This window comes from Typopeltis vanoorti, chromosome 20 (assembly GCF_054136105.1).
Source record: "Typopeltis vanoorti isolate ZY-2024b chromosome 20, IOZ_Tvanoo_1.0, whole genome shotgun sequence".
In the NCBI taxonomy this organism is placed as follows: domain Eukaryota; kingdom Metazoa; phylum Arthropoda; class Arachnida; order Uropygi; family Thelyphonidae; genus Typopeltis; species Typopeltis vanoorti.
In genome coordinates this window covers 12,250,886-12,276,206 of record NC_143568.1, presented here as the reverse complement: position 1 = coordinate 12,276,206, position 25,321 = coordinate 12,250,886, and the positions used below count along the sequence as shown (strand labels likewise).

Here is a 25,321-nt window from a genome sequence, read left to right as displayed (position 1 = left end):
CTTTCATTTACCAGTTTATAGCATTCTGACTATAAACTGGTATCACCACAAACCAAAAATTGGCAACACTTCTAAAACCTGCTAAATCTCACATACGCACACACAAAGCAATATTAGAACATCACAATGTAGTCTACAAATTTCCTTGACAAAAAGACTATGATATCACCTACACAGGTTCTACTATCAGGTCTTTATGGACAAGACTATAAGAATATTTCCATGACTGTAACATCCCTATTCCAGAACATTTAAACACTAAAAAATGCAACATCAAAAAGAAAAATAGAATACAAAGTACAGGAAAAACAGAAATAGCAGGTCACGCCCTTGAACAGAAACATACCCTGACAAAGGCCATCATAATATTCAGACAAGACAATGAAACAATGCTTAGAATAGCAGAAACAATAGCTATAAAACGTGACGAGAATTCAATCAACGTCCACTGACTCTACATAATCTCCGAGCGTTGGAAGCTCCATAACATAAAAATGAGGTCACAACTCCGACCAAATAGGCAATAATTCAAGCACTTCAAAGGCAGAAACACCAAGCCGACATGACATAGCATCCACTGCCTCCATGAGTTGAGACGACGACACACACGGTCGAAAATGGCTCATACCCCATTAACCCTCTCTCCGGCCGACTTTTCCCATAAATCCTTCCCTTTCCTCAAAAAAAAAGTTTCTATTTTCAGCCCCCTCTTTCATCTCTTTCTCACCCTACAAAAAAAGCACTCTACCCACCCTTAAAAATAATATATGTATATATTATATAAAAAAAACCTGGTTTTTTTCAAATTAATTCTCCCACACTGCCTCCCCCTCAATTCCCTTTTAACACCATAACAGCAGAAGTATGCACATCGCAGAAAGAAAGACAGGCTACAACATCCAAGAAAAGGTATGTGCGAATTTTCTTCTATTATGCTACATATATTTGTCTCTAAAACACATCTGCAATGCCCTAAGAATTTTTGAGTAAAAAGTCAATGACATTGAAAAAGGGGCACTTCTAAACAAAAGCAGGAAAAATAGCTGTAAAAATCATAATTTGGTATTTGTCTTTCTTTTAATATGTTAAATAAAATGCTTCTTTTAACTTTGTCAAATGCTTTTTCAAAGTCAATAAATGTAATATGTGTTTCTAAATTGTATTCTTTTATTTTCTCTATGATTAATTTTAGGCAAAAGGCTGGGTCTATACATAATTTTCAATTTGTCACTGAAAAGAAATTACTCTTTCAGTCAGAAAATGATACAGTTAATGTCATTCATCACCATACTATTATTCCGTTCATTTCACCCACTTCCATATAATGGTCTTCTGCATCAAATCTGCTGAAAGTCTAATCATTATTTCCTAGAAACAATTTTAGTTTTAACCTATCTTGAAGATATGTAGTGGATTTATATAAAAATGTTTGGTATATAGTTCTACTTATAGTAGAGTGTTTTCAACAGATTTACTCCTAATCCAAATGTTTTTTTGAGGAGATAAAAAAAAAACTTAAAGAACTTTGTTAAAATCCCACAGTATGTTGACACTGGTCATAAAGTAAAACATCTGGTCTTCACATCCTCTTAAAATTTGACCCTGATATGTTCTTTTTAACTTCAGCAATATTTCTTAACCTTTCTCAAGCATGTTTCAATAATTATTCTTTAAAAACTTTTTTTTGTATCCTCATGCAATGATAGTTCTGTTCCAATCCTTAATGATTTGAATTCTCACCACATATTCTGAATTAGTGGTGATGGGTTTTTGGCATCCTACACTGAAATATACTCAAGATCATTCTTTTTGGATATAGTTAAAACTCATTCTAATAAATACCATTATAGTAAATTTGAACGCTTATTATAATAAACTGTTGAAAAATATAACTTAAGAGCCCCGGCAGCATCAAGTTATCCTAGGAAAATCTCCACTGCATAACTTTCATAATATATTATTCCATTACCCACGAGTTCACCACAGTGAGTGCTTTTTCTATCAGTTTCATTACTGGTTTTATCTCATTTCACAATTATCCATAATACTGAACAACTTTATATATCTGTATACTATATCCATAATACCCTATCTTCAGTGTTATCTTAACTTTAACAATTTTTATGAAAACACTTTGCTATTCAGAATGTTTATCTTTTATACAGGATGTTTCAGGAGGAACAGTAAATATTTTGGTAGTTGGTAGTATTGATTATTCTGAGTAAAAAAGTTCATATGACCACGTGTCCAATTGTCAACGGATGCGGAGATAAAGCTGTTTGACAAGTACAACTCCAATGCGCATGCAGCTCTCTGCAGATCAGGTGAACAGAATGCAGCTCTATGAATCAGGTGTGACCAAGAAGCAGTTATAACCTGATGCATCTTTGTGTTAGAAATGTTGTTAAGAATGCTGAATATGCTGATATGTTGTTCGTTTATGATTTTTGTAATGGAAGTGCTATTGCTGCATTTGGAGAATACTATCATGGTTTCCTAACTACAGAGCACTGGATTAAAGATTGTTTACTAGTGTTTACAACAAACTGCATGAGACTGGTACTGTTCCCAGCAGTCATGCTTTCTCTTGAATGTGGAAATGAACAAAATGTGGATGAAGTTGAACACATTCTTCAGTCAACAGAACATAGTCCTATTACAAGCATATGGAGAATTTCTGCATTGGTGTTCGGTGTTCCACATAGAAGAGAATGATGAACATTACGTGAGCAAGGTTTGTATACATTTCACATACAGTGGGTGCAACACCTTGTTCCAGGAGATGAAGGCTGTCAATTGGAATTTTGTCAGTGGGTAAATGCTAATCGTCGATTAATTCCATTAATACTGTTCACTGATGAAGATACTTTCACCCATGATGGTATCAACAACATCCATAATTGTCATCGATGGTCTGACAAAAATCCACATACCAATGTAGAAACAAATTTCCAACATCACTTCTCTGTAAATGTGTGGTGTGGTATGATCGACAATAACTTGATTGGACCTGTTGTGTTACCAAATCATCTTACAGGGCCCATTTACCTACGATTTCTGCAAAATGAACTTCCACTACTATTGGAGGATGTTCTCTTGGCTACAAGGATTGGTATGTTCTTTCAGCACAATGGCGCTCCTGCACATTATAGCCATCAGGTGATCTAAAATTGAACTTTCCCTGAACAATGGATCAGCCGTGGCGATTCTGTTCACTGGCCACCAAAATCTCCAGACCTCACTAACTTAGATTTTGGTTTGTGAGGATGGATGAAAAGCGAAGTATACAAAGAAAAGGCAAATAGAAGAGATGATCACTAACATTATGGATAATGCTGCCCTCATAAAATAACATCAAGACGACCTCAAAAGAACAAAACATATTATTACTACAAGAGTTGCAAAGTGCATTGAGGTTGTGGTGGAATTTTAGAACATTTATTATAAACTCTAAATTAAGTATTTGTCAATTATTTGTTTTGTATCATTCAAATAGTCGATAAATACAAACAATAAGTCATTTATTGTTCTTTAATACCTCTCATAATAGCTTTTACATGCCAGTTACAAACAGCTGTATCTCTACATCCATTGCCAATTGGACACATGTTTATATGAACTTTTTTTTTATTCAGAATAATAGATACTACCATCTACCAAAATATTTACTATTCCTCTTGAAACATCCCATATATATATATATTTTCCAGACTCCCCTACCCATAATGTTTGTTCAGCTGGTTTTGCACATAACTTCTACTTTCTAACACTGTTTTGTGTATCTATAAAGGTATATACTAATACACCTGCCTGCTGCTTATCCAGGCAGCTGTTATTTTTCTCTTTGCAGACAATGTCTCTAAGTCTAGTTTAGTCTCTAAGTCCTATTAACAATTTTCTTCTAAATTAATTTGTTATTTGTCAGGTCTATAATGTGATCACATCTAACATGTCAATAATATAAACATGCTGGTTTATACATTATATATATATATATATATGTATATTTTTTTTTCTTTTCAGTGTGATAACAATTTCATCAAAAAAGCTAGTTATCTTCCTATCTGAAATATCATACATATCCTCTTATATTCTAAACCAATTTGAAAATAACAAAAATGTAATTTTGCACTGTAAAATAAGAAATATTTATGCTCATAAATATAAAAAGAATAATAATACTGGCACACATAATAGTGCATATTTTAATTTAAAAACTTGTGCTTTAAAAATAGAATCAGCAATGCAAGATACATTCTTTTCAATGCAAATTCAAATACCAAAAATAAAAAGACACCATACCATGTTAAAGCTTGTGCTGTCCAATATACTACACGCCAGAGACTGGGCAATACACCACCTGGTATACTACTCCAGGGAACAGGACAGGGATCAGAATCAGATTCTTTAAAAGAAAATAAAAAATTAGATATAAAAATTCTGATATAATAATAACTAAGTAATTTTAAAAAGCATACTGAAGAAAGTAATTTTTTAATACGAATTACACTTTTATGATTACTGCTAGTCTTGTCTGGAGTGCATTTTTTTCCCCTTCTGGATGAAGTATCTGATGGCATAAAAGAAAATAATCTTGATTTGATCTGTTGTACACTATTATATCACTTCTAATTCGAATCTGCTACTACATATATTGTATAATAATGATGACTGCTCTCTGCCATGGTGCAAAGAATTTTACCGTATTACACCACTGTCCAAAAAGAAACCGAACTTTTCAAAAATAGAAGAAACTAGTGGCACCACCTGTTGTATCTTTTGGTTGTCGAAAGCAGCAACCTTCATTAGTGTTGTGTCAACTGTTTATGACATTTGGTACATTAGAAGCCGAGTTATAGTGCCAAGAGTGACGGTGTGTTCTGATGAACGGTCGGAAAATGAGTTTCAAACAGAGAGCTGCGACTGACTTTTGTGTCAAACTTGGTAAACATTTTACCGAAACGCATCAAATGCTTCAAAAAGCATACGGTGATAAATGCTTATCCTGTACTCAAGTTTATGAGTGGTTTAAGTGATTTCAAAGTGGTCATGAGACCCTTGAGGACGACGAAAAGCCAGGCCATCCAAAACTGGACTGAGCGAAGTTAATATCCAAAAATTGCATGATTTCATCAAAGAAAACCCGAAATCGTCCGTGAGATTGATTGAAGATGAATTGGGGATTCCAAAATCAACTGCGCACAACTTTTGACCGAGAGTTTGAGCTTTTGTAACACTGCAAGGACCTCATTAAAATCTCTCGTAAGAACTCAAATTTCCTTGAAACGATCGTTACTGGTGACAATCGTTTCAAGGAAGCTCATACTCAAAACGTGGTGTTTTGAGTATGAGCCCGAAACAAAGCACCAGAGTGCTGAGTGGAGACCACCAGAAGAGGGCATCCGAAAAAAAGTCGCTTGGTGAAGTCAAAAGTAAAGACAATGCTGATTTGTTTTTATGATTCCAAGGGCATTATCTACAAAGAATTTTCATTCCGCCTGGCCAAACGGTCAATGGTGAGTTTTATCTCAAAGTTTTGAAGCGACTGAGAGTGAGAATTCATTGTGTACAGCATGAATATCGTGACAACCGACCGTTCGTCACTCTTGGCACTATAACTGGACTTCTAATGAAACAAATGTCATAAACAGTTGACACAACACTAAGGACGGTTGCCACTTTCGACAACCAAAAGATACAATAGGCCACTAGTTTCTTTTATTTTCTCAAAGTTCAGTTTCTTTTTGCACAGAGGGTGTAGTATAAGAGTCTGTCATTATGAAGACATGCCAAAAAAAAGTTGGTATTTGGTGATTCCAATATATCATTATTATATAATAATGATCACTCTCTGCCATGGTGCAAAGAATTTTACTGTATTAGTAATAGAAGAGCTAATGTCATTATGAAGACACAGAAAAAAAAAAGTTGGATGATAGCGTGTTTCTTGATTTTACAAGATATACAGAATAATTTCTACTGAAAGTCTCTGAATTTTAACTATTGTCAAAAGCTGTTTTTGTAGGAATCATTTAAATGCAACAACATGTAATACTCAATCTTTGTTATTGTTGTGAAATAGGTTGACAAGCATTTAAGATAATTACCAGTTTATTATATGGCGATGTTTGGTATGGTATGATATTGTTTAATTCTATTCAACAGAATTAACCAATCTCCAGAGATCAAGACATTGATGTTCCTGCTATACTTCTATTCATTTATTACTCTCATTGTGAATTTTTTCAGCATATTTTGGAATTCAAAAATTCTGTTGATGGATGAATTTTACTATTGAAGAAGGCCCATGAAATATTTTCAATCCTAAGTGAATTTTAGCATGGGCAATTTTATAGTGTTGAATTGCTGGAACAGATTGTTGATTCTAGAAATTGTATGGTGATAATATCCTTAACAAAAGGAAACACTTCTTCGGGAATGATAGTTTATGAGAATTTTATATAAATGTATAATTCAACATTATCACATCATCATCAAATTCCTGACATATTACCCTTAGGGCATGTATAGGATATTATGATAGTTCTACATGAAAAAGTTGCACCATTCTTATCAATAATCTTTCTCTAAATTATTCTGCTATTTGTCAAGAAACCAATACTATCAGATCTTATATTTCTGATAATATATAAATTTCTGATCATTTGATCTGCTGCAGACTGTTATTATTATTATATGGGCACCTCCATGGAGTCTAAAGACTCATTGTGGGAGACCCAATCTATCTACATAATCTATCTTACCTCACCATGACTCCATTAACAAAGTATTCACAACTGACTCTGGCAACCCATTCCACTCATTCACAACTCTCTAAGCAAAAAATCTAGTCCTCAAATTCCCTACTAATCACACCTTTATTCAACTTCCAGGGATGATCGCCTTATTCTGGTCCCTCTAGCCAAGTGCCAAAATAGTTCCCCTGCATCAATCCTATAAACTGCTTTAAGCAACTTAAATGTTTTTATCATATCCCCTCTTTTTCTCACAGGGAACATTCCACTTGGTCACTCACTTCTGAATCCTCTCCACCGCTTCCTCATAAAGCCATAAAATAAGATTACTTGGCTTCAATAGCCAAGTAATCTTATAGGCTACCTTAGCAATATTTCCTTTAAATTTAACTCTGTCTACGACCACCCCTAAATCTCTAGCTTTCTATTTCCTGGAGTACAGTGCCATCATTGCCAATCTATTTATCCCAAAATGCATAATTTTATATTACTACACATTAAACTGACACCCATTATATTTGGCCCATACTGACAGCCTATTTAAATTGTCCAGCAAGCTCTCCACATCACCTTAATTAACTACAGTTGATCCTTGAACAACGCAAGGGTTAGGGGCATGATCTCCTGCGTTGTTCGAAAATCCACATATAACTTCTGACTTCCCAAAAACTCAAGTACTCATAAGCCTACTGTTGACTGGAAGCAATACCGATAACATAAACAGTCGATTAACACATATTTTTTGTATGTTATACGTATTATATACTGTATTCTTACAATAAAGTAAACTAAAGAAAAGAAAATGTTATTAAGAAAAACATAAGAAAGAGAAAATACATTTACAGTACTGTATGGTATTTATCGATACTGTAAGTTTACATAGTCTGTTTACAAGATGAATCATATGTCAGTACCTACATCAATATTGTCTTATATGATACAAAACACTGTAGATGTTATTACGTATTACTAACACTAGACATCAAAAATGAAAAGATAACATGAAAAAGAAATTCATATTTATTTACAGGTATAACAATTCATGCATTGATAATGAAGCAGCAGCAATATGACTGCTTTATGGTAGCCTAGCATATACACTAATGAATGAATCATTATAACAATTTCATTTTATGCGGTTATGATTTAATACTGCATCTTTATGTTTGTTTACATATCTCTCGATTGCAAATAGTGCCATGTACTGTCTGTAAGTGTCTGTGTGCATATTTTGATAAATTTTTAACTTTTTATGATAAATTTGCATATATTTTATGGTAGTAAATAATAAAATAGACTAGTATCTACTTACATTTTATGCATTCAAGATATACCTAACTTCTTAATTTTTCAATATTTCTGGCTACTGGTTTGTCTGTGAGTGTTTTCAAATTGTTGCATCTCCAAAAAAATTTCCAATATATTTATATATTTATTCAAAAAAAAAAAAAAAAAAAAAACAAGTGGAGGCGTGCAATTCAAACCCGCATTCTTCAAGGTTCAACGGTATTACTACATCCAATTTCACATTATCAGCAAACAACTGAATATTTCCTTTCAGCTTGTTTCCTATATTTACTATAATGTACTATAGATTGTTCAACCAAACTCTCATGTATGGGCTCAACATTAAAAAAAAATCATTTATGTACAAATTAAACAGCAAACATCCATGCAATGAACCTTGCAGCACACCACTAGTTACCTGTTTTTTTTTGCCTCATCTGTCCAGCAACCATCTATTATTCACTTAACCAGTGTCATATCCATCCCCATTTCTTCTAATTTGTGTAACAGAGTTCCACGCAGTATTCTGCCAAAAGCCTTTGCAAAATTAAGAAAAATCATTGCATAGCCATTTCTTTTATCCATCTCAGCTGTTACTCTATTATAAAAAGTTAGTAAATTACTAAAGGTATGACCAATTCTTCACAAAACCATGTTGACCCTCATACAGTTTCATACTTTTATTGACATTCTCGAATTCTCTTTTTGACCAATTTTTCTAGTACTTTTACCATCACGCCTGAGATACTGATTGGTCTGTAATTTGCTACTGTGGGCTTAGAACCTCACTTATGCAAAGGAATTATTTTGCCCTCTTTCCACTCTCTTGGAACTCTACCAGAGCTGAGACTTAAATTGAAGAGCCTAATCAAAGGCATTGGCCAGTTCCCTTGCAGATTCTTGCAAAATCCTAGCTAATATCCCATCTAATCCCACAGCTGTATTTACATTGAGATTCTGCAATATCCTAAGAACTGCCAATTCATCCACCTCTGTTCCCAAATTAGTGTGTCACAGATGTTAAAGCAGTAATCTCACTAGGATGTGCAAAGTGGTCACTCAGTAACTCAACGATTTTATCCACTTCTGTCTCCTTATGACCATAATCACTTGTTAAGGTTAATCTTCCATGGTCAATTTTCCTCTTGCCACATAACGAAAGAACTCTTTGGGATTTCATTTGGCCTGCTTGGCTAGATTCTTCTTCTCATAATCTGATTTTGCCTTCCATGCTAGTGACCTTCCTTGCCTGAGCCTTATACTGTTCATGAGTTTGCTGGTCACCTTTCTCTTTATATACCCTCCACAGCAGTTCATGCTTAATGATATTACTCATCCAACTCCTACCCAATTAACCCTTCTTATCCTAGGTATACAACTGAATACTGCTTCTTCTAGATCAGTGCTTCCCAAGCTTTTGAATGTAAAGTTCCCCTTGGAAAAATTAAAATATTTCACGGCCCCCATCGAAAAAAAAAATCCGTATTACAGACATATATTTGTTGTATTTATATTCAATACAAAACACACAGCGAATATTGCAAAAATCAAATGCAAATATTACATTTTCAGCATCTTACATACACATTTGACATGGCACACTTAGTCTTAAAACAATTCAAATTTGTTTTCAATATTTCACGGCCCTCCTCAACAAAACTAACAGCCCCCAAGGGGGCTGAGGCTCACAGTTTGGGAAGCGCTGCTCTAGATGACCCTTAACTATATCCCATGCTGCTAATCCTTACCCTGCAGTGTTTTATGCCTTGGTACAGATTTAAGCTTCTTCCTAAGCACAACATAATCACCTGATTTGTAGTTTCACATATACCCCTTCTTGACAGAATATTCCTCATGTTTTACAATTTCCCAAGTCAAGACTGCATGGTCATTTTCATCAATTAGAGGCAATGTGGTCACCTTGGTGATGGATAGTTCTTCTGATCCTATGACCAAGTCCAATTCTCTCCCATCCCTAGTCCCTTCCACAACATGCTAATAGTCCCTTCCATAGCATGCTATCTTAAGTAATTATCTCTTAGTGGGTGTATAAATTCTATTTCCTTCCTGACACATGATCTTTCTTCCTTCCAATCTATATCTCCATAGTAGTGGTCCCACATAATGCCAGCCTGGTTGGCTGAGTTGTTAGCATATCTGGTCTCCAGACAAGACGGATTCGAATCCTGCCAAGGACATGAATGTTTGTAATTGTCCTACTAACCAATTGCCATATGTACTGCTGTGATGTGTCCTGGCACAGTATTGATCTTTGTGCCATAAAAAAAATAATAAAATCAATCCCCCATAATAATAATCACTTGACCTGTACTCATTGTACTAATTTGGCAATGCATGTCTTCCAGATCATCTGTGGAATTCCCTGGCCTATAGCAACAACCAACTGTATATTTAGTTTCATTGGCCTTAATCCTCACACCTGTTATATCATTTCTGGTTCATTTCAGTGTTAATCTGCTACACAAGTGAGTAATTTTGAATGTTTAAATGTAAGCTCAAAATTTTCAGCCCCATAAGATAAGAATTAACTAGAGCTCTACTGTTTATTCATAACCGATTCTTCATAAAATTTATTTTAAAAGATTAATAAAAATTATCTGAATTATATGTGCTTGTAAAAAATTATAAAATAACTTAATTTCTCATTGTTTTTGACCATATGCGGTCCAACAGTTTTAACAAACAAGAATTGTGAAATGATATACAGAATGCCTTTATATAAAAATACATGTGAATTCTTCAAGTTAAATTATGAGAAATATGAAGAATACTATAAGCAGAATTCAGCATTTTTTTATATATACTTACCATCATAGCTATGTGATACTGCTCTTGCTGCAGTAAAAGCAAGGGTAGAATTCCTATCCAAATTAACTGTAGTTGTATTTTCTACATCTGTTGAATTTGGAGACCAAGATGAGGTAATAGTATCAGGAGTCACGGAAGATGCTCTCTGATAATCTTGATGACACTGCCGATATGCAGTCTAATACAAAATTAGAATAATAAATAACACTGTGAAAGAAGAATTAATTTTGGCAGTAAATTTTATTGTCTTCTGTTATTTAATATTTTTAAACTTCCTTTAAAGCTACACTTTCAGTGTTATAAGAAAATCAATTCATAGGTTTCCAATAGCAGTACAGTCAAATTATTTGTCACATATATGTAACAGTCTATTTTACTTAAATATAAAGAGCTAATAAGCTTCATTTCGGCGATAAAAACATTATTTAAATTAAGGGGATATTAAATCCCACATTGTTTTAAAACCGAATAAGAAAAAAGATTGGAATTCAGAGAGTTTCATGCCGAATATAGTAAACTATAAAGTATCGGCGACCACTAGTGTGAGCTAATGCAAGTGACCCTAGTACGTAGTACAATACCGGAGAACTCGCAGCAAAGTCAGTAAAGTACTGATCGCTATTCTTAGGTATTTTCCATAATGTAATAACATTATGGTGGGAGGTCACTACCCAGACCGGTTTCAGACTTTTTGCTTATTAGCTCTTTATATTTAAGTAACTTAATGGTTGCACCTGTTTGGAAACTCGTATAACAGAGTATATAAGTTCTTTTCGCTATACACTTTGGTATTAATCTGGTCTAGCTACTCACTGATGAAGCCTCAAAAAAGTCTGAAACTGGTCTGGGTAGTGACCTCCCACCATAATGTAATAACAGCATACATTTCCTAGGAAATGTGTTTTTACATTATGGAAAATACCTAAGAATAGCGATCAGAACTTGACCGACTTTGCTGCGAGTTCTCCGGTATTGTACTACGTACTAGGGTCACTTGCATTAGCTCACGCTAGTGGTCGCCGATACTTTACAGTTTACTATATTCGGCATGAAACTCTCTGATTCCAATCTTTGAGTTTCTTATTCAGTTTTAAAACAATGTGGGATTTAATCTCCCCTTAATTTAAATAATGTAACAGTCTATGTTGACATGAAGGAAAGAAAAGTTTCAATTATATAGAACTGCAAACAAACTGAACATTCAATTTAGCTCAGAAATGAAGTAATTACATATGATTAATTTTGGCATACTACATTTAAATACAGTTCCAAATTGTCATATCACTTTCCATTTTTTCAGAAAAAAAACTGTGGATGTACTAAATTATATTTATCCTCAAGGGTGTATGTGATAACTTAATGAGAGTACTATATGATTAAATTTGCACTTAACTTTGTCTATAGTAGAAAATACATACAGAGTGTGCATATGTGTGAATTGACTTACGCTTAAATGGATTTGAAGCCTCTGCTTGAGCTTTGGTAATATTCAAATTTCTAACATGATCAAATGATGCTATTGCTTTTCGATCCATCAGTAAGATGTCTTCATCCAGAGACCACATCTCAGATGACTTAGAACAGAAAAATTACTATTATAAAGGTATTGGCTTCGTGGCTAAAGGTAAATTTGGATTTTTATTGCATTTCAACTCTGCAGAAAAGCTGCAGATTTATGTTAAGCAGATGCAATTATCTTCACAGTCTCCCAGCTCCTTCATACTACTAGGATGTCAAATGGCATTGGAGAATGTGTACTCTTTAACCATCTTTTTAAAAACTTTTCATAATATGTGCTCAGGTGGGATTCTGATCTCCCACTTTACAACTAAAGTACAACTCATATACTTACTTACTCTGAAGAAGAAAATGTATGAGTTGTACTTTTTAGAACATTCTAAAATGCCAATGTTGTCAGCTGCAAGGAAAATATCAAAATGGTAATGAAACATGGATAACTGACTATAAACAAAGACTATGGTACAGAATATGAAAACCAAATCCAAATGCTGCATAAGAAACATGCTCAGTCCATGCATTCAGTAGCAAACCTCAGAGAACTTTCCAAATCCTTTTTACAAACATACACTTCTCAGTTCCAACTTTAATAGTGTCCATTTTCATCCCCAGTCTGTAAAATCTCACCTGCTCTTCCTAACAGAAATTGCTGTTAACATTACATATTACACATTATTTAAGTACACACTCTTCAGAGAATTTCAGAAAGGTAACATCTGAGCATATGTCTGCTTCGATATACCAACTTAGAATCTCCTGAAATCTGAAAATCACTTTATCCCACTCTATCAAATTCATTTGCTTTAACATCTCCTAATCCCACCAAGAATTCTGAACATTATAATTTCCTTTCTTTCTAACTTATCTAACTGTCATTTTTCTTGAGGACTTTAATATCCACAACACTAATTGCCTTCCCTTTCCCAACTACATGGTGAGACATTTGCATTGCCAATGATCTAACACAAATCATTCACATACATACTCGAATACTGGATAACCCCAACCACTCTGCAAACAACCTGGACTTCTTCCTTGCTATGATCTTTTTAAGTACACAATAAATGTTTTCTGTCTTTTACGTAATCCAGATCTGTATTTCCTTATATGCAGTTTTATTTAACAGCCTTCAGAACATTTTATCATGTGAGACATGGTTTGTCAAATGAGGAGGAGTGTATTGCACTTTCATCAGCAAAACTGTATTGGGTTAGTGGTTAACTGGAGTAGGGCACAGAAGGAAGAGAGTGGGTGAGAGAACAAAGCCCCTGTGGAACTCCAGCATTAGCTGCATAATTAGAAGACAGAGTGTCCTCAACCATCACACACATCCATCCAGAAACTAGCAATCAGATTTTCTGAATGAATGTGTGAGGTTGAATCCAAATGATGGGAGGTTATTTAATAGACCCTTGTGCCAGATCTGGTCAAAGGCCCTGGCGATGTCAAGAGCAACCACCTAAGACTTGTCAAATTTTTCCGTGGTATTTGTCCAGAGATGAGTGACATAAGTAGATATCCTGCTGATCTATGCAAGTGAAATTGATGTTGATGATCCTTCATAAGTTGAAGACTTTCAAGGTAACAAAAAGAGTTGAATGTTGGTGGTTCTTTCCAACACTTTTGCAAGAACTGAGGTGAGGCCAGTAACCTGGTGGTAAGGATTTGTTGCCTTTCTTAAGAAAAGGTTATAGGTGGGCTAATTTCAATCTGTAGGAAAGATAGGAGTACAATATGAAAGCATAAAAAGGTGATGTAGGATGGGAGTCAGTTCTGGTACACATACCTTTAGGATGATTGGAGGAATGCCATCTATACCAGTAGATTTTTTTTGTGTCTAATTTGGATAAAATTCTTCTGGTTACTTTCTGATGGTAGATCAAAGGAGGCATTATGGGTGAGTGTTTGGAATGGTTGGGGACATATACCATGTTGACTAGACAGGAATTAGAAGAGAAATGAGGGGCCAAAAGGTTGTCCTCTGTGGGTAGTGATGCTGCAGAACCATCTGGGTGTATAAGTAGTAGAGTCTGGATTGGACAGAAGTTGCTTTTGATGGCTTTGGCAAGAGACCAGAAAGCGTGACTGCTGTGTGGATTAGGATACAAGTTTCTTGCTTTTAGCCTTTTTAAAATATTTTTGGATGAGTTGATAGTTTTCTTGTAGATATTTCACACTTTGGAAAGAAAAATGGAGTTTTGGATGCGAGCCAATTGCGGTATGCTCGATTCATTTGTATTGCTTTAACGTACCTTAAGAACTAGGGCTTGGTCAACAACTGGGAATGTAGTGTGGAATGGGGAATAAATGCCTCCATACCATTGAGGATTATTTTAGTGACACCATAGGAATAGAAGTTGTGAAGATCATCCTGCTTTGCAATTTTATAGTGCCATACAATAGGTGGGAGGGAGTATGTGGGTGCTTGTTGCCCATGATAGACATCTTTGAGATGTCTCCACAGCCAAAAGTTGCAGGAGGTTCAGATTCAATGAACACACTAGCCACGTTTTAGGAAAATGGTAGCTGATGATTTGGTCCTTGGTAAAATGTGTCTGAAGTGACCGCTTGACAGGGGTAGCAATGTGAGGATGGGCACCATCCTGCATAAAAATTGTTGAATCCAGGCAATGATCATGTTGAAGTGTTGGAATCACCTGATTGGCTAAGAGAGATGTATAATGCTGGCCATTAACAGTGCAGGTAATGAAACTAGCATGACCGAGCTCCTCAAAAAAAGAAAGGTCCAATAATGAATTCCACTGTAAAACCACAGCAAACGGTGACCATCGATGAATGAAGTTGAATCTGTCACACTGTTCCATGGCCAGTCATTGTCCAGTTCAGCCCAAGCAAGAAGCTGGGGGGTAAATGTTTCTTGTGTACCTGAGTTCAGGATTAAGCAACTGCTGAACATAGGAAATCTTGTTAGGATAACAGAGCAGAACTTTGTCTTATGACTTTGTGAACCATGCTTACAGATTTGTCTAAAGACTGTGTACTGCTGCTGCTTCCTATGACTTCCTCTAATGCTGTGGCCACTTACTCCAGTGCCTGCCGTTCGATGGGCTTCAGTCCTCTACCACGCATCTGATATTTAAGGAACCTGTTTCTTTAAATTTCTGGATCATTTTGCATAAACTGTTTGCACCCATTTTTAATCCCTTTAATATTCTGAACTTTTGCAATGCTGTCAAGGCACAGCTGTTATTTTGGTAAAACAACTTCACAAGAAGCACATGATCCTTTGGTAATGTGACATTGTGTTTTAACATTTCTGCTCACAGGCAATGAACTGACATTCCGCAACTATCCGCTTTTATAGGAGCTTCTTTTGAAGCATACATCATTGAGGACATTTACATAAATGATACAGTTGCAGTGCTTCACTGTGTACTAGGAATATCATATGTAATTTACATGTATTGCAGTGTCATGTATCTCCCTTGTGGCAATTTTAAAACTAACGTCAGTTTTTGCACAAAATAAAATTCCATTGCCACATGCATACCATTATGTTAAATATTAAATCTTTAAGCTTAGTAGTTACCCAGTTACAGTCTTTCAAAATGTGAACTTTAATTATAAGCACCCTGTGCATTCTCAAATTTGAAACAATAATGTTAGCAAAGTAGCCACTTCTAAAATGTAGTTAACTTTGTAATTTCACAGTACTTAGTTCATCTTTCTCTCTCTCTCTCTCTGTGTGTGTGTGTGTGTGTGTGTGTGTGTGTGTGTGTGTGTGTGTGTGTGTGTGTGTGTGTGTGTGTGTGTGTGTGTGTGTGTGTAATTAACTAAGTAAACCAGCTGAAGAATAACTGGTCAAAATCCATTTATTTCTCAACTTATCAGTCAGATGATGTTACCTGTAGAGATGACTCTAAAGGATGAGAAGAAAACATGCTCTGCTTCATTCTTTCATTAACTAGATTTGATGATTCAAAATTGGCAAATGTCCAATTGAAGATTTCTCTTGTCAAATGAAAATAACAGATTAATTCAAACTGGAACTGGTGTTACACTAGAATAAATATGGTGAATTACTTAATTTTTATGACAAGTCAACACAAAAGAGGTTGTTCAACCTACATACCTAAGCATTGATGAGAAGAAAGTTGAGAAAGTATGAATTTGTTAGCATTAGATTTGATGACAGTAGGAAAAGAAACTGCTTTAAAACACAGCACTATAAAAGGAATCAATGAAGTAGAAAATATTGATCTGTGAGTTAGGAGTTCAACTGTTTGGAAGTGTTGAACAGTTGCAGAGCATGTTTTAACAGATTTAGAGGAAAAAGGAAATTACCGTTTCTAAAGAACAGTCATTTGGAAATATTTGTACAGAATGCAACATGGTGAGGTCATTAATCAACTTAACTGCTTGATTCTATAAGGAGTCAAATATTTTTAGGGAATTATTAAGAGTATACCTTAAACACAAGAAGAATATTCAAAGACCTCTTTAATGTATCACATTATGGATAAATTGGGTGATCTGCCAATATCTACGTGAAGAACACAAGAAATACAACTGTCACCATAACTATGACCTGGAAGCAGGGCCGGATTTAGACTTGCTGAGGCCCTAAGCTATACAAAACCCAGAGCCCCCCCTACTGTTTTAAATTACATCAGGTCTTTTTGTTTTTTTATTTGAGGCCCTGGCAGATTGCGAGGCACTAAGCTGTAGCTTTTTTAGCTTATACGTAAATCCGGCACTGCCTAGAAGTCTTGCACAGAATCAAATGGGATTGGGGGGGGGGGGAAACAAAGCTACTATGGTTCACTGCAATAAATTTGAAATACAAATTTGAAAAATTTTAATTTTTTTTGAAGCAGCAAATTTAAAAATCCATGCTAATCTAAATACACATGGTTGTGTTAAATTTAAAAATTTGGGAAACATTAATTCTCAGTCTTCCACCCAACAGTAATACTTTGCATATGAGGGTGGTCTGAAAAGTTCTCAGCCTAACAATTAAAAAACGAATTTATAATTTGAAAATTATTTTTATTTTTCAACATAATCTCCCTTAAGACTAATACATTTATTCCAGTGCCATTTCTCAGTAAGATCTGTAAAATACCCCTCTACAGCTGCAATCACTGTGATTCTGTGATTCTTTCCACTGTTTTGACTGCTGTTTGGATTCTGGTGTGTAATTGTGAATCCAAGTGTCATCAATAGTAATAAATCGACACACAAAATCAGTTTTATTCTTGTTAAAACACTCCAAGCACTGTTCAGAGATTTTCTTGTGAGTGTATTTTTGATCTGCTGTGAGCAAGCACTGTATCCATTTTGCGCAAAGCTTTTTCACATGCAATTCTTCATGCAAAATATATCCTACATGTTCTTTTGAAATGCCAATAGTCTCAGCAATTTCAGTACCTGAAATTGATGAGACTATAGGCATATTTCAGATGGATGACTCACTGGTCATCCAATACTATATCGTGCACTTGACCAATGATTTCTGGTGTTGTTACACTTTTTGGACATCCTTAACATGGATCATCTTCAAAGCTGGTACGGCCATGTTTAAACTTGACAGCCCATTGCTTAATTGTCGAAAATGAAGAGAAGAGTGCTCATAAACTTTTATGAACTTTGAATGAATTTCTTTTGGCATTAAACCTTCTTTTACAAAGAATTTTATAACCTGCACGACACTCAATTTTATCCATTTTAAGGGATACAGGCTACACTTTTGCTTCAGACAGCTGTATAAAACAAACTACTTGATAGAATGACTTGCAATTTCACACGGATGCTTATGACAGATGTACTAACTTAGAAAAAAAAAATCTTGCCGATAGCGTTGCCATTTATAGTTGAGGCAGAGAACTTTTCAGACCACCCTCATATAGAGGGTGTCGCCTCTTAGAAATTTAAAATGTTAGACTAAAAACCTAACACAAAATGTATGCAATAGTGAAGCAGAGGTTAGAGTCAGGTGAGAGCAAAAGTGATGATCAAAAAAATAGCAGTAGTATGAAAGATATGAAAAGTTGGCTATAATGAGGAAGATAGATAGCGTGCTTACACAGGACAAGGTGTAAGCAAGGAAAACACAGAAATGTCTGCCAATGGCTCAGCTGAGAACAAAAACAAAGAGGTGAGAGAAAAGAGAAAAGAATGCTTGATTAAGTAAAAAAGTAAAAATAGGAAAGAGTCTTATTGTGATTCCATTATAAGAGATGTGCTTGATGAGAGAGTCAAAAAATAGTGCTTCCCAGGTGCAAATAGTAACAATGTTAGTGAGGCTATTAGAATGAAGAAAGGCAAAGTGGAAGAGTTTATTGTTTTTGCTGGAGTAATGATTTGAAAGGACAGAAGTATGATTATGAGGGAAGACATGAAAGAAATACTGAAAGAAGCAAAAGAGAAAATTAAGATAATAATGAGTTTGTTGCCAAGGTATGACAGAGCTATGTTAAATAAAAAGATCATAATAGATGCAGTGATCATAATAATCACTACATCAATTATGCAGGAGGAATAATGTGGATATATGGACTGAGTTTGATGGACAAAAGGCCTTATACAAAGTGGATGGTTTGTGCTTGAATGTATTTGGCATCACAGTCTGGAAGGTGTTGTTGAATGAAGTGAGATTGGAAGTGCAAAATCAGGGAAACTATAACTATTTGGTGGGGTGGAGCTAGTGAATTAGCCCATGGATACAAATGAGGTAAATGAACGTGAGAATGTGAAAAAAAGAAAAAAAAGCCTTAGTATTGCTGGTAATAAACCAGAATGGGATAGCTAGTAAGGATAATGGTGGAACTAGGGATAATGTGGTTTATGTACATTAATTTCAATAGCATTTGGAACAACAAGGAGTTATTGGACACTGGTTAGTTCTTTTCTTCCTGGCCAAAGATTATTTGCATTAATGAGACATGGCTAACAGAGGATTATACACAATTAGAGGGAGAGAATGTGAAAAGTACAGTATTTTCGGGGAGGATAAAGAGAGAAAAGAATTAAGGGGGATGGGTACAGATGATGATAGCTGATGAAGTGCAACCAAATAGAGTAAGAGTTAAATTGGAGGTCAGTAAAAATGGCAAATTTGAGGCCATCCAGTGTGATATAGAGACCAACAGTTGGTTGCTGTTATATAGGGTGTCCCAAAATTCACGCAAGATTTAAATTTAGCGCCATTTGTGCGGTAAAGTGTTGCCAACGAGAAAAAAAAGACAGCGTGACAGCCAACAGTTCAGGGTTATTAAAAATGGAGCACTACACGAAAGAACAACGCATTTTCATTGCTGAGCAATATTTTAAAAATAATGAAGGTTTGGCAGCTACAGTTCACAATTTTCGTACAAAATATGGTCGGAATAGTGATTTAACTTTATGAACTGTGAAAAGATTAATTAAAAAATTCAAGGAAACTGGATCAATTAGTGATCTTATACACTCTGGCCGTCCTTCAACAAGTCGTTCAACTGAAAACATCGAAACAGTTCATGAGAGTGTTGCTGAGAGTCCAAGAACATCAATTCGACACTGTGGTTCTTGAATTGGGCATTTCGAGAAGCTCTCTACAGCGTATTCTCACGAAAGATTTGCATCTTTATGCTTACAAAGTTCAATTGACTCAAGAACTGAAGCCTACTGACCACACACACACAGCGAAGAGAGTTCGTTGAATGGATTATGGAACAAGTGGATGCTTATTTTTCGAACAAAATCATCTTCAGCGATAAGGCTCATTTTCATCTTGATAGCTTCGACAAAATTGTCGCATTTGAGGTTCAGAAAATCCACGAGTGATTGTTGAGAAACAAATGCATCCACAACGTGTCACTGTTTGGTGCAGATTTTGGGCTGGAGGCATCATTGGTCCATTCTTCTTTGAAAATGTGGCTGGTAAGGCAATAACAGTTAATGGTGCTCACTATTGCGACATGATAATCCAGTTTTTTTGTGCCTAAATTGCAAGATATGGATGTGGACGACATGTGGTTTCAACAAGACGGTGCACATGCCATACAGCCCGAGAAACAATTCAATTACTGTATGAGTCATTTCCTGGTCGTGTAATTTCCCGTTTTGGCGATCAGAATTGGCTGCCCAGATCATGTGATTTAATGCCGTTGGACTTTTTTCTTTGAGGTTTTTTGAAGTCTAAGGTTTATGCCAACAAGCCCACGACTACCCACACCTTGAAGGAGGAAATTGAGCGCTGTATCAATGAAATTCAGCCACATTTATGCAAAACGGTCATGGAAAATTTCGACAAAAGAGTGCATATGTGCCAGAGCCGTGGAGGCTATTTACCCGATATGCTATTCCATGCATAACCCTATACTGTATACTTTATGAATCAATAAGAAATTACAATTTTTAATTAAAAACCTGTGTTTTCTATCAAAATTACTTCTTGTGTGAATTTTGGGACACCCTGTAGATCAAGGGGTGTGAAGGATAATGTGGATGGCATGCATTTACAAATAAGCTCATGAGGGCAAGTAATTATTATGGTGAGCTTCAACTAAGAACACGGATTGGAAGAGAAAAAGGACGCATAGAAGATAGAAGAAAATGGAATTTATATGGTTACAAAGGAATAATTACCTGAAGCAACATGTGATGGAATCTACCAAGTGTTTGAGAGTGCTAGATCTAGTAACTGCATCAGAGGATCTGTCTGTAACCAAGATGACTGCATTGCTGCTAAATGGTGAGAATGATCATAAGGTGTTGACCTGGGTGGTGGCTAAATGCGTGTATTTTTCAGTTAAGAAGGAGGATATGCAGAACTACAGGACTAGTAAGTATGAGAAACTCAGGAGATTGCCATGAGCAATGACATGGCATGAGAAACTGCAAGGGTTGGATGGATGCTGAAAGTGCATGTGAGGCGGTAAAGAAGTGTTTAAGGGAAGTACTAGTCAGGAGGATAAATCAAGTGGAAGTTAAATGGATGAATAATGTCATTAAGCACAAAAGATAAATAATTAAATAAAATTGTGGAATGTATTAAAAAAGAAAGATGACCAGCAGGCACACGAGCAGTTCCAAAGCACAGGTTAGAAGGGTCACAGTATGATGAGAAAGACAAAAAAAAAAAAAAAATCAGAGTATGAGAAGAAATTAGTGGTGCAGTTACCTCCTCCAATGGTTAGGAGGTAACTGATTAGATGGCATACTAGCTCGCATGTTACAAGATTGGGCTTGGCTGGTAGTGCCTATGACCACACTGTTTGAGCCTCAGCTCTGGATTGTTCTCAAGGGGATGGAAAGTAGAGGAAATAGTTCCATTATATAAATGAAGCTTCAATTGAGGCAAATTACAGCCTGATTAGCATCTCAGGAGTGGCGGTCAAGGTATTGGAGAAATTAGTTAAGGGAAAAATTCAGAAATGGGTAGACATGAATGGGATACTATAGGGGCAACATGGTTTTGTGAAGGGCAGGTCATTCCTCAGTAACTTACTCACCTTTTATAATACAGTGACAGCTGAGTTGAATAAAGGTAATATAGGTATACCGCAATACTGCTCAACTTTGAAAAGATTTTTGACAGGATACCACATGGAATTCTGATAAATATATTGAAGCACATGGGGATGGATATGAAGCTGTTGAGGGAGCGATACCAGGCAGCTTATTCAGCAGTAGAGCCCAGTAGAAGGCCTGTGACTAGTGGTGCATTGTAGGGTTCTGTACTTGGCCAATCCTATTTAATTTGTATGTTAATGATATAGGAAATGATCTGAGAGGAAATGCTCAACTTTTTGCTGATGATGCAAAATTGGGTAGAGCAAGAGATAAAGATGATTTAAGTAGACCGGCAGTACTGACAAAGGAGAATGGATGTCAATATATTGCTTGAAATGTACTCCAGGGATATAGGGGTGAGGGTGGACAAGGAATCCAAGGCACATTGCAAAAGTGGCTAAAACAGCTCATTAAATTACTTGGTTGCTGAAAAATACCCTGATGAGTAGAGATAAGCAGGTTATTATACTCATACCTCTTCATGGTCTTGATTAGACCCATCTTGACTACTGCACATAGATCTAGTCACCTCAGTTTTTTGGGGAGGAGGAGAGAATCCAGAGGTAAGTGACCAAGGTGGTGGCAGGTCTATGGAATGAACCATAATGAGGATAGATTGAAGATCTATGGGTTACAGAAATTGGTTAATTGGCAGAAAATGGGTGATATGACTAAGACATACAAATTACTAAAATGTTTTTATACGATTAATACAAGGAAAATTTTCAAAGCAGGTCTAATGGCAGGCTAACTAGGCCTATCCTTGGAAATTGAGAAAGAGTGCAGTTTGCAAAGGTGTGAGGACTATATTTTCTGCTTGGAGAGTGGAAAAAGTTATCAAAGTCTGTTGTGAGTTCCATATGAGTTAAAAGTAATATATGCTAGATTTTGGGTGAATATTGGATAGTTTGGAATAATATTTAGGGCCTCCACTTGAAGCCTACAGACTTCAAGAAATTATCATGTAATCATAATCTTCAATGTTTATTTGTGTTATTACAATGTTTATATTGTATCTCTGAAGATGTCTCTGCCAAATGATAGAAGTAAAATACAGCAAACTGTTAAATCTGTATTTAAGTATTTCTTTATGCTGTTTTCTTTCCATTAAATTTTTTTTTTTTGAAAGTTTATTTTTCACTTGGTCAGACTACAATAAATTTAGTTTAATCCTTTATCCAAGTGTGTGCAAATAAAGTTTGCACCTGAAAGTATCTTCAGGACTGGGGTAAAGTGGTACAACACCGGGTGACTCCTTGCAAAGGTGGAGTAAGCTACCAACATTTCTATCTCAGTATCTCCCATAATGCAAAACACATCGCCTTGCGGATATGTATAATGTTATGCATTAAGGAAAGGGCCACTACCCAGACTAGTTTCGACCTTTATTGAGGTCTCTTCAGTGGGAGCCAGGCCCAAGTGGAGATACCAAGGCAGAAGCATTAGCAAGGTCATCGCCTCCTATAGGAGCTGCCAAATGGTGTGCCACCTTTTTATTAATTTACTCTGGATTTAAAGAAAGATGTTGAAAGTTTATTTTTCACTTGGTCAGACTATAATAACACTTCCATTATTCAACTTTTCTGAAAATGGGGAGACATAAGCTAAGTAAGAAATGACTATATTCCAATGCTGATAAAGTTCACTTGAAAGATATAACCTCTATAATAAGTTGTATCATCCACCTGCAAAGGAGAGGAGGAAAAAAAAATAAAAAAAAATAATGCCTTCAGACTAATATTTTCATGAAATGAATATGATACTTCAAAATTTGCAAGTTATGTTCAGCTACTCTTTTAAAAAAGTCTGATCACTAATGCAACCTGGAACCAAGAATATCAGCAGACCAAAATTCTGATCTTTGTAATTCTTGTAATAAAAATCAATAACTTTAACACAAATGGCTTAAGATTCAGTGTCATAACTTGATTCCCATAGAAGCAAAACCATTCTATCTGCTAAGCAAGAATTGACTGTACCATACAGTCATCTTTTTTGAAGTAGCATCTTTTCCTTTAATATAAATGAATGTAACATGGGTTTAAATAAAATTCCTGCATTGTTTTATTAACAATCTGCATGATCAACTACAATAAAGTTGAATAGAATTAGGTAGAAAGCATAAAAGAAAAATTAATGCAATCCTAAATACAAAATTTAGTTAGTGCTTCATTATTTAAAATGGGTCTTGTGAGTCTGTGCATACTGACTAATTTGCAATGCATAGTATCTAAAATGCATGCAAAGAACTGCATAGTACATACAAAACATATGCGGCACAATAACATAATAGTAAATCAGATTTAAACCATTTGATAGTACATACTTTGCAAATACAAATGTCAAGCCAGCAAACTCTTAAGGACTGAAACACTGATAGTGCATAATTTGCTATAGTGATGTTCAGGAATTTTCACCTTTTTATTATAGTGAATGAGTAGTTTATTAAAATGGCATTTTCTATAGTGAGCTAGTTGTACAATAATTTAGTTTATTTGCTTCCCATCAAACATTTTTTTTTTTTTTTCTAAATTCATCTATTATTTGTTGTGGCTCCAATAGTGTCAAATCTTAAATTTTGGTTTTCTAACACACTACTAACTGCATCAATTCACCTCTTCCTCTGGGTTGCTTGCAATACTGATAGCATTACATATACTTTTCTCTTCCATAAACCTTTCTTCTCCCATTCTGATTAAGTAATGATATCACTTTAGTTTACTGAGGAATGCGTGAACAGAGAATTCAAAAATGTGTGCAAATATTCTTGAATGCTAATGATATTAAGTTCCTTTCTAATATCTTCCTTTTTAATTCTCACACACACACACACACACACACTGTGTGATTTTCTAGTCTTTAATCAAATGCTTTATTTCTGAACCAACTTTCAGATTGCATTATACAAGACACTATTGGTACAGTGACTTATACAATGCTAGTTTTGAGTTTTTGGCTAATTTCACTCTCATTCCATCTAAATTTACTCAAACAGCTCTTAAGTTGCAGAAGTTTTGCTTATGCTTTGGGGAGGAGGAATAGCCACTGATGGTGAGTGAGCAGGAAGTATGAGGAACTGAGTGTCAATAAGGCAGTAAGACTTGATGGTAATCACCACATGTCTTGAGGGAATGTTCAAGGGAGTTAACAGCATGAACTTACTTTTTTAACAAGTCTTAGAGTGGCCCAAGTTCTAAAGGAGTGGAAAGAGGGCAAAATTGTTCTGCTTCATAAAGGGATGATAAGACTAAGGCTTCAAATTATAGGCCAATCTGCATGTCTAGAGTTGTGATCAACATGTTAGAGAGTCAGTCTAGTGAAGACCCCGATTCAGAAATGGGTCGATAGCAGCAGAATTCTCTTTGATGGACAGCATGGGCTTACTAAAGGAAGGCTGTGTTTTAGTAACCTGCTTA

At 35.4% G+C, this 25,321-nt stretch overlaps 1 protein-coding gene across 1 annotated transcript in view; it reads right to left on the bottom strand.

Moving 5' to 3' along the window:
- The window catches only part of LOC150095239 (G protein-coupled receptor-associated protein LMBRD2), a 218,087-nt gene that overhangs the window by 157,464 nt on the left and 35,302 nt on the right, over positions 1–25,321 (bottom strand). Inside the window, exons 3-4 of the mRNA XM_090410332.1 lie at positions 10,872–11,049; positions 4,303–4,405 (exon numbers count right to left, since the gene is read on the bottom strand). Coding sequence (XP_090266458.1) covers positions 4,303–4,405; positions 10,872–11,049 — 281 coding nt within the window. The remainder of the gene's footprint in view (positions 1–4,302; positions 4,406–10,871; positions 11,050–25,321) is intronic.